This window comes from Dromiciops gliroides, chromosome 1 (genome assembly GCF_019393635.1).
Source record: "Dromiciops gliroides isolate mDroGli1 chromosome 1, mDroGli1.pri, whole genome shotgun sequence".
Lineage (NCBI taxonomy): Eukaryota > Metazoa > Chordata > Mammalia > Microbiotheria > Microbiotheriidae > Dromiciops > Dromiciops gliroides.
In genome coordinates this window covers 175,895,294-175,909,309 of record NC_057861.1, presented here as the reverse complement: position 1 = coordinate 175,909,309, position 14,016 = coordinate 175,895,294, and the positions used below count along the sequence as shown (strand labels likewise).

The 14,016-nt window shown below is 37.6% G+C and overlaps 1 protein-coding gene across 2 annotated transcripts in view; it reads right to left on the bottom strand.

Moving 5' to 3' along the window:
- Positions 1–14,016, bottom strand: part of SIRT5 (sirtuin 5) — a 29,463-nt gene that overhangs the window by 5,975 nt on the left and 9,472 nt on the right. For both annotated transcript variants that reach the window (XM_043979340.1, XM_043979339.1), the window contains exons 4-8: positions 10,549–10,774; positions 8,787–8,874; positions 6,936–6,989; positions 4,648–4,771; positions 3,007–3,122 (exon numbers count right to left, since the gene is read on the bottom strand). In XM_043979340.1, the coding sequence (XP_043835275.1) occupies positions 3,007–3,122; positions 4,648–4,771; positions 6,936–6,989; positions 8,787–8,874; positions 10,549–10,774 (608 nt within the window). The remainder of the gene's footprint in view (positions 1–3,006; positions 3,123–4,647; positions 4,772–6,935; positions 6,990–8,786; positions 8,875–10,548; positions 10,775–14,016) is intronic.

Here is a 14,016-nt window from a genome sequence, read left to right as displayed (position 1 = left end):
TACCTCTATCTTTTCCCTTTTTACTTTTGAGCTTCATGTATTTCTTTCTTCCTTCCTTCCTTCCTTCCTTCCTTCCTTCCTTCCTTCCTTCCTTCCTTCCTTTCTTTCTTTCTTTCTTTCTTTCTTTCTTTCTTTCTTTCTTTCTTTCTTTCTTTCTTTCTTTCTTTCTTTCTTTCTTTCTTTGGTGATGCAATTGGGGTTAAGTGACTTGCCCAAGGTCACACAGCTAATAAGTGTCAAGTGTCTGAGGCTGGATTTGAACTCAGGTACTCCTGACTCCAGGGTGGGCGCTCTATCCACTGCACTACCTAGCTGCCCCACTTCATGTATTTCTATATTGAAATTCTTATGTGTGGGAGGAAAATGAGTAGGAGGAAGGATAAATGAGGAGAGGAAGAAATAAGTAATTTTGTTCAAATTTCCTTTATCTAAAAACAACATTCAACTTGTGGGTGTTTTTGTTAGAGAGAGGAATGAAAAGGAGACTAAAAGAAAAGGAAGAAAGTAAAACCTGCGATCAGAGACAAGGTAAGGAGAAAGAGAAGAATTGTAATAGAGAAGAAAGAGACTTTCACTTATAAGATTACAAAGCATCAAACAAACTCCTCTTCTACCCTCTTATTATCTGTAAAGAGGGAGATTAGGAGTAAAGGGGGGAAATTCAAACACAAGAGGACAGGATGGAGGGAAATAGCACAACTGACAGTCATACTTGTGAATGTGAATGTGAATGTGATGAACTTACTTATAAAGTGAAAGAGTATAGCAGAATGGATTAGAAAGCAAAATTTGACTGTATACTGTTTACAAATAACACAACTAAAGCACAAAGACAAGCACAAAATTAAAATGAGAGGCTGGAACAAAATCTCTTATACTTCAGCTTAAGTAAAAAAAACAAAAACAAAACAGGGTTAGCAATCATTATTTCCGGTAAAGATACAGCAAATATGGACAAGATAAAAACTAAGAGAGGGGAAATTACATTATGCTTAAAGGCAGTATAGATGATAACTCAATATCAACACTTAATGTATATGTACTTAATAACATAGTATTTAAATACTTAAAGGAAAAGTTCATTGAAATAGAGGGAGAAATGATAGAAAACTTTAATAGTGGAGAACTTTAATGTATTTTTCAGACTGACACTATTCAAACCAAAAGAAAAATAAGAAAGGCATTACAGTTGAATAGAACTTAAGAAAAAAATAAAGATTGTAAATCTCTGGAAATTACTGAGAAGAGAAAATTTGTATAATTCAAAAGTGTACATGGCAGAACTTTACAAAAACTGACTATGTATAAATAACCTCACCAAAAAATGCAAAAATACGTAAATCATCATTTACTGATTGCAATGCAATAAAAATTGTATCTGGGAAAGGCCCTTAAAGGGTACATTAAAAGAACTAGTGGGCCAAAGAAGAAATTACACAAACAACAGATAAAAAATTTCATCAATGAAAATGACAAATGATGAGACAATATACCAAAACATAACCAAAACTACTAACGTAGTTTTTTTTTGGGGGGGGGGGGGTTAGGCAATTGGGGTTAAGTGACTTGCCCAGGGTCACACAGCTAGTTAGTGTCAAGTGTCTGAGGCCACATTTGAACTCAGGTCCTCCTGAATCCAGGGCTGGTGCTTTATCCACTGCGCCACCTAGCTGCACCACTAACATAGTTTTGAGGAGGACATCTGCATCTCTAAAAACTTTCAAAATAGAAAAGAAACTTGAACAAGTAAAAATCCCCGACTAAATAGAGATTCTGAAAATTAAAGAAGAGATGAATAAAACAAAGTAAAAAGAACACTGAATTGATAGATAAAAGTAGGAGTTATTTTTTAAAAACCAAACAAACAATTTGATTAACAGAGAGAAGCCAAATTGTTCAATATAGAAAATTAAAACTCGAAAAATTAAAGAATAATTAAAGTAAATTATCAGAAACCATTTTGCCTAATTATACATCAACAAAACTGATAACTTTGAGAATGATGATAGATAGATGACAGATTGATAGATATAGATAAATATGAATATAGATATATACTTATAAAAATATAAAACAGAATAAAAACACCTATTTAAATAATTTAATATTAGAAATAGAAATTGAGCAAGACATAAATGAAGTCCCAAAGAGACATGTAAATCAGAGGGATTTACATGTAGATTCTATCAACCATTCAAAGAATAATTAATTTCGATACTATATAAACTTTTTAGAATAATAAGAAAAGAAGGTACCCCTTTCAGTCTTTTTCTATAATACAAATAAAGTCTTGATATCTAAAATAGGGAGAGAGAAATCAGAGCAAGAAAACTATAGACCAATATCCCTAATGAACATTGATACAAACTTTTAAAATAAAATATTAGCAAATAAGCTACAATAACATATTAGAAATATGATACACTATGACCAGATTGGGTTTATATGAAGAATGCAAGATTAGTTAGTTCAACATAAGGAAGACCATAAGTATGATAAAGCTTTGAATAATATAAATAATAAAAATTATATGATATCATTAGATCTTGAAAAAGGCTCCTGGCAAAATCCAACACTCATTTCTATGAAAAACTCTAGAAATCATATAAATAAATGGACTTCTCCCAAAAATTATAATATTTTTTTAACTCCAAGAGCATTATGGGTAATGGCTAAGAGTTAGAGGCCTTTCCAATAAAATAGGGGTAAAGCAAGGATATTCTTTGTCTTCACCTCTATTTTGCATAGCTCTGGTGATGATGGCTATGGCAATATATCAAGAAAAAGAAATTGCACCTCATTCCTATCAGACTGGCAAAGATGAGAAATGAGGCAAGTGACAAATTATTTGAGAGGCTGTGGGAAAATAGGTAGGTGGTACAACAGACAGAAGGCTGGATTTGGAGTTAGGAAGAACTGAATTCAAATGTGACCTCAGACATTTATTAGCTGTGTGACCCTGGGCAAGTCACTCAACCTTTTCTAGCCTCAGTTTCATGCCTTTACCTGAAGTTTGGTGTAACAGGGGTGGTTTCCATGTTAAATTCGGCTACTGGAACTCCCCTAGCTGACACGTGCGGGGCAAACATTGCTGCAGGATAAACCACAGAGGACGTTCCCACCTAGAGGGCAACAAGACCAAAGAGGCAACATTACTACCCTGCTGACAGCAAGTTTATTTCCATCCCTCCTCCCCAATTTCACAAAATCAGACCAAGTGTGGGGATCCAGGTGGGTGGCAACAGCTAAAGCCGAACAGATCTACAAAGGGACAGGTGTGTTCACCAAGGACAATAAATAGAAAAATCTCTAGTTATTTTCTAGTTGTACAAGAGGAAAAAAAAAAGAGATGAGAAGATGCCTCTAAAACTGCACTAAAGGCCACAGGAATAAAATAGCACGTTCAGCCTTTTATATTTTAATGCCATTAAGATTTTTTAAAATTTAATTTATTTTTTGTTACATTTTAGGCTCCAAACTGTCTCCCTCCATCCCTCCCCACTTCACACTAGAGAAGGCCACTATTTGACACAGATATGTATATATGTAAAACCATATTATGCATACTTCTATTTATCAGTTCTTCCTCCCTAGGCCCTTTGTAGTAGATCTGAGTACTTGTAATATTCAAAATAGCTTAGTTCATAGTTGTTCTTCAAACAATATTGCTGTTACTGTATACATTCTCTTGGTTTTGCTCATTTCATTCTTCAATAATTCATGTCTTTCCATGTTTTTCTACATTCAACCAGCTCATCATTTCTTATACCACAGGCATATTCCATCATAATCATACACCACAACTTGTTTAGCCACTGCCCAATTGATGGGCATCCCCTCAATTTCCCGTTCTTTACCACCACAAAGAGAACTGATATAAATATTTTAAAACATGTAGGTTCTTTTCCTTTTCCCCTGATCACCATGGGAAACAGACCTAATAGTGGTATTGCTGGGTCAAAGGGTATACACAGTTTTATAACTCTTTGGGCACCATTCCAGATTGTTCTCCAAAATGGTTGGATCAGGTTACAGTTCCACCAACAGTATCAGTGTCCCAGTTTTTTCACATCCCCTTGAACATTTGCCATTTTCCCCTTCTATCATTTTAGCTAATCTGATAAGTGTGAGACATCTCAAAGTTGTTTTAATTTGCATCTCTCTAATCAAAAATGATTTTGAGCGTTTTTTCATATCACTATATATAGTTTTTATTTTTTCATCAAATCTGCCTGTTCATGTCCTTTGACCATTTATCAATTGGGAAATGACTCATATTCTTATAAATAAGACAAAGTTTTCAATATATTTGAAAAATGAGATCTCTATCTGAAAAACTGTCTATAAATTTTTTCCCCAAATTTTCTACTTTCCTTCTAATCTTGGTCAAGTAGGTTTTATTTGTACAAAACCTTTTTAATTTAAAGTAATCAAAATTATCCATTTTAGACCACACACTGCTCTCTTGTTTATTCATAAATTCTTCTCCTCTTTCTAAGTCTGATAATGTAATTTTAAAAAATGAACTAAATTTTTACTCTGTCTTGTTTTTTGGTAGAAGACCTTGGTACATTTTTTTGGACCTCTAAACAACTATATGGAAAGTTTTAGAAAATACTTGGACTGAGTAAGTAGGGAATCACTTACCACTAAACATAAGTCACAGACAGCAAGCTCTTTGTTGACCTTGTCAAGAAGGTCAGGGTCCAGATTTTCACCAAACCATACCACATGAGGTCGAAGGAGGCCATTGCAACCTTTTTCTTCACACCTGTGAATGTGGACATTACTCACCTAGCTGTTGAAATCCTAGCTCTGACACAAAGAATAAAGTTAATACCTTTTTGGAACCGCTGAAATTACACAACAAGCACCCCCACTTGCTGCACAAATTCTGCACTTGCACTCCGAAATTACAAATCTGTCTAGTGCCCCAGTATGGCTCTCAGAATCATCTGTTCTTCCTCCTTCTAATATAGCTCCCACAATACTGTAGGGATTCATTATTTTAAACCTTGCATTATGGAAAAGAAGGAAAAACTGAACTCAGAGCTGGGAGACTCCTGGTACAAATCCTTTTTCCAGCTGTATGACATGGGAAAATCACATAATCTTTCTATCTGATTTCCTTTTCTATTAAAATAGGGGTAAAATAACAGAAGTACCTGTCTCTCAGAGTTGTGGGGCTCAAATAAGATGATATATGTAGAGAATTTGGTGTGGGGCAGCTAGGTGGTGCAGTGGATAGAGTGCTGGGTTCGGAGTCAGGAAGACTCATCTTCCTGAATTCAAATCTGGACTCAGACACTTATTAGCTATGTGACCTGAAGCATGTTATTTAACCCTGTTTACCTCAGTTTCCTCACTTGTAAAATGAGATGGTGAAGGAAACGGCAAACCACTCCAGTATCTTTATCAACTAAATCCCAAGTAGGGTCACTAAGAGTCAGATATGACTGAAAATGACTGAATAACAACATATTTCGGCAAACCTTAAAGTATCAAATAAATTGGAATTGTTATTACTGTCATTATTATCGCACTGGACTAACTGGTCTTCCTTCTATCTCTTCATCAGTTCAACTTATTAGAAATGACTATTATAATGACTTCCCCCCCTAAATGCCATTTTTATCATATCATTGCTATGTACCTCTCATATAGGGCCTCTTAACCTGGGATCCTCAAAGTAAAAAAAAAATTATATCTGTACTTTAAAATATAGTTGGTTTCTTTTGTAATCCTATTTATTTTATATATTTAAAATATTCTTCTGAGAATGGGTCTATGACACAAAAAAGGTGAAGAATTCCTGCTAATATATCAAATCCAGACTTCTCAAGGAAGGAACAAAAGGAATAAAAATCCTTTTATATAGACCTTTTTATTATAGTTTCTCCATGTAGTATTAATTTTTTAGCTACAAACTGTTTTGTTGTCCAGCTGTTCATGACCCCATTTGGGGTTTTCATGACAAAGATACTGGGGTGGTTTTCCATTTCCTTCTCCAGCTCATTTTAGAGATGAGGAAACTGAGGAAACCAGGGTTAAGTGACTTGCCCAAGGTCACACAGCTAATATGTGAGGCTGGATTTGAATTGAGGTCCTTCTGACTCCAGGCCTAACACTCTATCCACTATGCCATCTGGCTATCCCTACCAACTATACTTTCCTAATTTGTATTTCCTTTCTTTCTATCTTGTTCTGATTTGTATCTGGTTCTTTGAAAATTACCTCGAGACAGTCTTGGAAATAGTTTTTGAAGAAATCTACATAATTTTCTTTGGTATTATACCCATATTTTACTATGTCAATGTCAATTTTCTAATTTTTTTATTGCCTCCCTATTAGAGGATCATAGATTTAGAAGCAAAAGAGATATTATCTGATCTACTTTAACCCTTTGATTCTACAGATGAGGAAACTGAAGCTCAGATAAGGAGAACAAAAGCTCATTCACAGCATAATTACTGAGAGTACCTCTAGCCCTCCAAGCAACAAAAAGGAGCAGTGGGAAACTGAGGAGCAGTCAATATTTCTCTTTTCTTTGACAAAGGGTAGTGGGAAGGAAGGAAGGAAGGAAGGAAGGAAGGAAGGAAGGAAGGAAGGAAGGAAGGAAGGAAGGAAGGAAGGAAGGAAGGAAGGAAGGAAGGAAGGAAGGAAGGAGGGAGGGAAGGAGGGAGGGAAGGAGGGAGGGAAGGAGGGAGGGAAGGAGGGAGGGAGGGAGGGAGGGAGGGAGGAAGGGAGGAAGGAAGGAAGGAAGGAAGGAAGGAAGGAAGGAAGGAAGGAAGGAAGGAAGGAAGGAAGGAAGGAAGGAAGGAAGGAAAAAGGAAGAAAGGAAGGAAGGAAGAAAGAACTAAGCAAACTCAGATTTCTATCCCTGGTTCTTCCTTCTTTCTTTTCTGTAACATTAGAGATAGACAATTTTTACCCACCTAGGAAGCTTTTCAGCTGGGATTTGGGCATCTTGAACATCAGGTTCTGGGGCACTAGAATTAAAATAAGATCAATCAATCAACCAATCAACCAGTCTTTATGAAGCACCTACTAGTACCAGGCAATATTCTAGGCATTACAGATACAGAGTCCCTGCCCTCAAGAAGGTTCCATTCTATAGAGTGGGCTAATACACACATATATTAAAATATAGCTGTTGTATCTGCCTGTCTCCTACAAACAGAATCAATAAACAGATCAGAAAAATTATAATATCTTATAATATCTCCTACAATTTGTTCCCATACCTGTCCTCCTACAAATATAACATGGTTAGAGAACACGGTTGAGAACCAGATCAGAGAATTTAATATTTCCTACAAGACAAACCAGATCAGAGATAGACAGGAAAAACATAATATCAATTTAATATTTTGTCCCAAGAAGAAAGATATAACACATGATGATGTGGAGACTTCCCTCCTAAGAGGAAAGCTAAGCGCTCCCCTTCTTTCTAAGGGTTTTTAAGGTTTCTTGATACAGATCAACCCATTACAAATGTAGATTAGTTAAACAATACAAATCAGTTTAACAGCTCTACTTAAAGCTGATGCTAAACAGGAGGGGTATTATCAGAGAGTAGGAGGTTTCTCTACCTGGGGAAGAAGGTAGTGAATGGAAATTTCAAAGGGATATTTGAGTTTGTTTATTCTCTTGGGGAAAGAAATAGGGCTTGTCTAGTTTCACTTTGAAGTCTTTGTGCAAAGGGCATTTTGCTCCTATTAATCCAGGGTCTCATAAAATCCATTTGGATGGTAAGGTACCTCCATCAAATCCAGGTGATCCATATATTCATTTTAACAATATATAGATATACAAAAAATAAATACAAGGTAGTTTTTGGGGTGAGTGAAGGGAGAAGGTCCCAGCAGCTGTGGGGAATCAGGAAAGGATTCATGCATTTGGTGGGCTTTGACCTGACTTTTGCAGGAAACTGAGGATTTTAAGAAACAAAGGTAAGGAGGAAAGACAGTCCAAGCACAAGGACAAATCAAGGGCTTATATGCCAGAGACAGTAGTTTATATTTGATCTTGGAGGAAATAGGGAGCCACTGGAGTTCAAGAAGCAATGAAATGGTCATACCTGAGCTTTAGGAAAAATTTTTTCATATCTATGGGTAGGATGGATTAGAGCTGGGAAAGACCTCAGGCAGAGGAACCAATTAGGAGGCTACTTCAATAATCCAGAGAGAATAGACAGTTATTGGAATACTTAAAAGAGAATGAATATCACTCACATAAGCTACATGGGATCATTAGATTTTTATATTCAATGAAGAGCACTAGCACTATAATCTTTGTAACAGGGTGTCCAAAAGTCTTAGTGAAGTTTTAAGCCATTAAAGCTTAATATAGCTTTAAAATAGCTGAAAATGGTAATTTAAAAAAGTTAATAAAGTTATCAAAACTTGGAACTGCATCAAGACTTTTGGGACACCCTATATTAAATACTAATTCAGTTTCTTTTGTTTGAAAACTTTGGGCATATTCTTTTTTTTGGGAGGGGGGGGGATGAGGTACTTGGGGTTAAGTGACTTGCCCAGGGTCACACCTCTAGTAAGTGTCAAGTGTCTGAGGTCGAATTTGAACTCAGGTCCTGCTCTATCCACTGCACCACCTAGGTGCCCCTGGGCATATTCTTAAATCATGCTATTCTATATGCCAATCTTGGGGTCTAAAGTCCATAAATAAAGTTTTCAAATGACCCCCTTTCCATCTACTAAGAAGAGGGTAACAGTGTTATAGCATATACCCTTTATTCTTTGTTTTTAACAGCATAGTGTAATTACCCTTTTCCTTCTAAAGCTGGGCAGATTGGACTCTTGTAATTCTCTGTCACATTTCCACAACTGATGCATCGAGTTTTAAATAAGCTGCCTGAAAAACAGAAATCAAACAATGATCACAATTCTTGATGAGGTGTAAAGTAATCCTCTTTCTGAACACAGGATGCCAAAGCCAGCAGGGAGCTTGGAGATCAGCTACTGTCAGGGCCTTCGAAGTCATCACTGTCAAATAAACCCAAGAAGGCTTGGGTTGGCTTCCTGCAATACGGCCCTCTCTCCTCCATCACTCCCCCATTCTACCTGGCCTTCCATGTAACTGCTAGAGTGTGGGCCCCTCATAGGCACAATCATCGTCACGGTCAGCAGACATTATTAAGCACCTACTATGTGCCAGGCACTGTGCTAAGCACCGGGAATGCAAAAAAGAAAAAAAGAGTCACTGCCCACAAGGAGCTTACAATCTAATAAGGAAAGGCAATACACAAAAGAAAACAGGTGTGTGTGTGTGTGTGTGTGTGTGTGTGTGTGTGAGTGAGTGCCAGAGGTTACCTGTGACGGGGCATGATTGTGGAGGAATGGTAACCAAGAAGAGCAGCTGATGGAAAATAAAGAGTGAGCTGGAAAATTCTGAAGCCCCCCCCCCCCCAATAAATACATAATAAAAGGAGGCCTCTACAAAGGAAGGCTTTGGGCCTTTACTCCACCCTTCAGCACTCCAATCAGAAAGGAGAGGCATCTGAGAAGGTATTGACATCTAACCTGAGTTAATGATGACATTTTGGGGTGATGAGCTTAATAATGTTTATTAACTTCCATCTAATATTTGTGTCATATTCAAATGCAAGACTTTGCATTCACCCATATTGGATTTCATCTTATTATATTCAGTCTAATTTCTAACTTGTCAAGGACTTTTTGGATCCTGACCATCTCACTTAGGATGTTAGCTATTCATCCCAGCTTTGTGATATCTGAAAAATAAACAGTCACATCTATGTATTTATCCAGATCACTGAAAAATGTTAAACATTTCAAACATATACATACATACATAAATATATATATATATATGCCTTGTCTCTCTAACTAGATTTAACTCCCTCGGCAGGGACCATATTTGATAAATGTTCTAAATGGGGATTTTTAAAAAAATGACAACTTTGACTATTAAAATAAGGTTTTGCTCAAAGAAAAAGTTCAACAATGTTACTTTGGAACAAGAAACAATTATGGTAGAGAGGAAAAGAATTCTTTGGCAGAATGCCTTTCCCATTGTTTACATTCCATGTCACTACACGAAAATAAAAAGAGCACACAAAAACCCAGTTCTTTTAGTGCTAGGCACATAGTAGGCTTGTGTAAGTACTTAGTAATTAGCATATTATAAGTACTCAGTAATTTAGCTGATCTCAGAAGAATGAGGGAGTGAGGCAATGTACAAGCCTCACTTCTATTTGCTACTAGGGCCGACCTAAATTTTGCCTGCCCACTTGAAATACCCATTCCTACTACTGACTCACTTATTTCCTTGGCATTATTCCTTCTTAAAATGCAAATGCAAAAAAAGATGCAAATGCTCTTCAAAAACTTAAACGATTACTCCTTATTAGTCATTTAAACTTAAGTGCTAATGACTGATTATGTTAATTTTTCAAGAGATCCGGTTAACCATCCTTAATGGAAGAATAAAGCAGATGAAAATGCATATTATCCAAATCATGGCACACAGCTGAACAGATCTCCTTGACTAGGACAGACTCCTTACCATGAAGTTCCAGGAGGTTCTTGGTGCCTGCTTTGCAATGGAGCTCATCAATGTTCTGAGTGATGACCACCACACGCCTTCCTTGAACACTCAGCCGTTTCTCACATGCAGCAATTGCTATGTGGGCTGGGTTGGGATGTTTGCTCAGCATCACTTCCCTCCGGTAGTGGTAGAACTCCCATACCAGAGAAGGATTCAGCATAAAGGCCTCAGGGGTGGCTAAATCCTAGAGGGGAAATCACAAGTGATCAGTCAGCCTCATCTCCATATTTTTATTCATTCATTCATTCATTTATTTATTTAGCCACCTATGATCTATGTGGATGCTTTCTCTATCCATAGACCTTTTGTGTGTGTCATAGGCCCCTCTAGCAGTTTGCTGAAGCTTATGAACTTTCTCCATAATGTTTTTAAATGCATACAAAAATACATAGGATTATAAAGGAAATTAATTATATTGCAAAATATTTTTAAAAGGTTAAGAACCTCTGATGTAACAGCAAGCTTGTTTTGCCACTTCCCAACTGTCTACGAGTAGTAGAGGACTGTGATGTCTATGGACAGAGAAAGCATCCACATAGATCACAGTTTGAAATAATCATTAAATTATTTAAATGACTGACAGTTTGATTTGTCAGAATCTATAAATAAAACGGAATTGGCTGAATATATCCTTGTCAACCTAGAAAGAAGTCTCTGGTAAATGACCTCAGGGACCTATCTTTGATCCGTGCTATTCAAAATCTGTGTCAAAGACTAGGATTAAGGCACACATGGTATGTTGGTCCAATATGGAATTGGTAAAAACCACGAAGGGATGGCAGAATCCAAAATTTTAAAAAATAGGCTACCATCATATAAAGAACCAAATAAGATGACATTTATCCCTATTAAGTTTCAAGTTCCACTCATCTCACACTGTGAAGACTCCAGGAGACAGAACCACGAAGAGTGTCAGGACAGGAGAAAGAAAAAAAAGACCTTGTCTTCACACTGAACCAGCAAAGAGCTGGTAGGAGAGATCTGCATCAAAAGTGACTCTTTAGATGTACACATTCCTTTGGGGTTAAGGCTAGTTTCTTCAAGGGTTTCTTTTGTTTTCTTCTGTGGAAATTTATTTTGATTTGGGGACCCTACCTTTAGGCTGAGATTAGAAAACCTTAGGCCCTCAGGGTCTCTTCCCCTCCCCCTCTGCTTCAGCTGAGCCATAAAGCCCCGTGGGCTGTACAAGACGCCAGGTCAGACAGCTGGGGGAAGAAAAAAAGCCCCCAGTTCCCTCGGACCTGAGCGGAGCTATCCGAAAGATCTCGAGAGCCTGTGCTGAGACACGAGCTGCTCGAGCACACCCTGCCCCCCCCCCCCCCACCAGCTACGGCCGTGGCTAGCAGATTAGCTTGGTCTGTGGGGGCGCAGGAAGCCCCGAGATTTGAGTGGAGAGAAGAAAAGGTATATATAGACCTGGGAGGTAGCCGAGGGGAAGGAGGACTAGAGGAGGGGGGCTGACTAGAGGGGAGTGCGGACAAGGACAGAGGAGAGTTCGGTTCGGAAAAGGAGAGATGGGGCTGACAAGGTTACAGGCCTTAATACAAACCAGGGAAAGTGTAACGTGCCCTGAGTCTGGAGGCGGCTAAGGCCCTTATTGTATTCAAGAAGTTCTAAGCGCAGCAGGTGGGAAAGAGAGCAGTGGAAAGAGACCACAGGAAAGCAGTCAGGTTGTACACTTTATTTCCCTGTATTCCTAATTTAAATAGTATCTCATAAATAAACTCTGCTTTGATTATTTAGTTAAGAGGCTTCTTAATCTTTAGTTTATCAATTTTGGGAGTGGAGCAGTGTGGTGGAACTTTATAAACGGCCCACATTAAATAGCAGTCAGATAGCTAGTCAATAGTCAAAAGTCCCCGATTAGTCCTCCAGTCAGCATTAGCCCCCGAAACTAGGCTAGTCAATTCAAAATATTTCTACATTTGAATGGCGACCGAAGCAGGACTTACAGCCCAGTTATAATTTGTCATATAGTTATAATTTTTTATAAATCCAATTATACAATTTTTCCAGGTTAGATATAGTTATTAATAATTAATTTTTTTACACTTCCTTCTAAGAACATAACATTCTTCTGTAGTATCATGGACTCCATGCTTCCCATTGGGAACCACCTCTTGGCAGAGGTGGTAGACTATGAGAGCAATATTAAACACACATTGTTCAGACATGCACTAGATGGCCTCTGAGGTCCCTTCCAGCCAAATTTGTTTCGATTGACTATAATTACTTGTCATGAGCTATGGCTTCCATTTTCTCTTTTTGATTGGGGGGGGGAGGGAAGGGAGGAGTCTGGTTATGAGGGGATAATGGGAGTAGTCACTGGAGAAGGAAATGGCAGACCACTCCAGTATCTTTGCCAAGAAAACTCCATGGACAGTACTAGTGTGCTATGATCCACAAAGTCACAAAGAGTAGGGCACAACTGAACAATGGGAATAATAATAATGATGTAAAAAAAAAGTGCCCACGAACCATTTGATAATTACATAAATGAGTAGGAGGACATTCAGAAGGGGGCACAGACAAATAGGAAAATGTTGGTACTACCATGTTAAGCTTAATATAGAACATTAAAAAATAAGCTATACATAATAGATTCACAATTTCATGTCTTTTTATGTTATTCTTTGCACATGAGATGCTCATGTTGATGTTTATAAAACTGATAATTAAGATTTTAAAAAATTCTATAAAGTGTTATGTATACATAACAATACATACATTGGGCGGTTGGGCCCAGAGTAGCTGAGGCACTTATTCTTTTCCCTCTCCACTAATCCTGCTTTTCCTCTCACCTATTGATAGTTTCAAATTCATGCCAGTCTCTATTTGCCTGAGCCTTGACATTTTCCCCTTGTAATTTTTTTTTGGGGGGGGGGTGGCAATCAGGGTTAAATGATTTGCCCAGGGTCACACAGCTAGTAAGTGTCAAGTGTCTGAGTTCAGATTTGAACTCTTTCCTCCTGAATCCAGGGCCAGTGCTTTATCCACTGCGCCACCTAGCTGCCCTCCCTCCCCTTGTGATTTTTTAGCTGCCATCAGTTCTATAATCTTCAGGGGATTTAAAAGAAAATATTGAATCCTGCTTTTAATTCTTCTCATGACTTAAAAAAATAATTTGAGTTCTTCCTTTCATTTCTTGGGTGTTTGTTTTCCATTGAACCATATCCCTTGGGATTTTTCTTTTGATGTTGCTGCTATGACTTCTAAAATTGTTTTGGTATGTCTCTCTTGATATTTTCCTGTTATTTTTGAGGGGGATCTAGCAGTTATTCCTCTAGCCTTTCACTCTGCAATCTTCCAGGATTATTTCTGGTTTTGTCCATTTTCTATCACATATTCATTATGTCTAAAATAAAAATATTTTTTTCCTTAGAAAACCGGTTCTCTTTTCTTACTTCTTCAATGTTACCATCACTC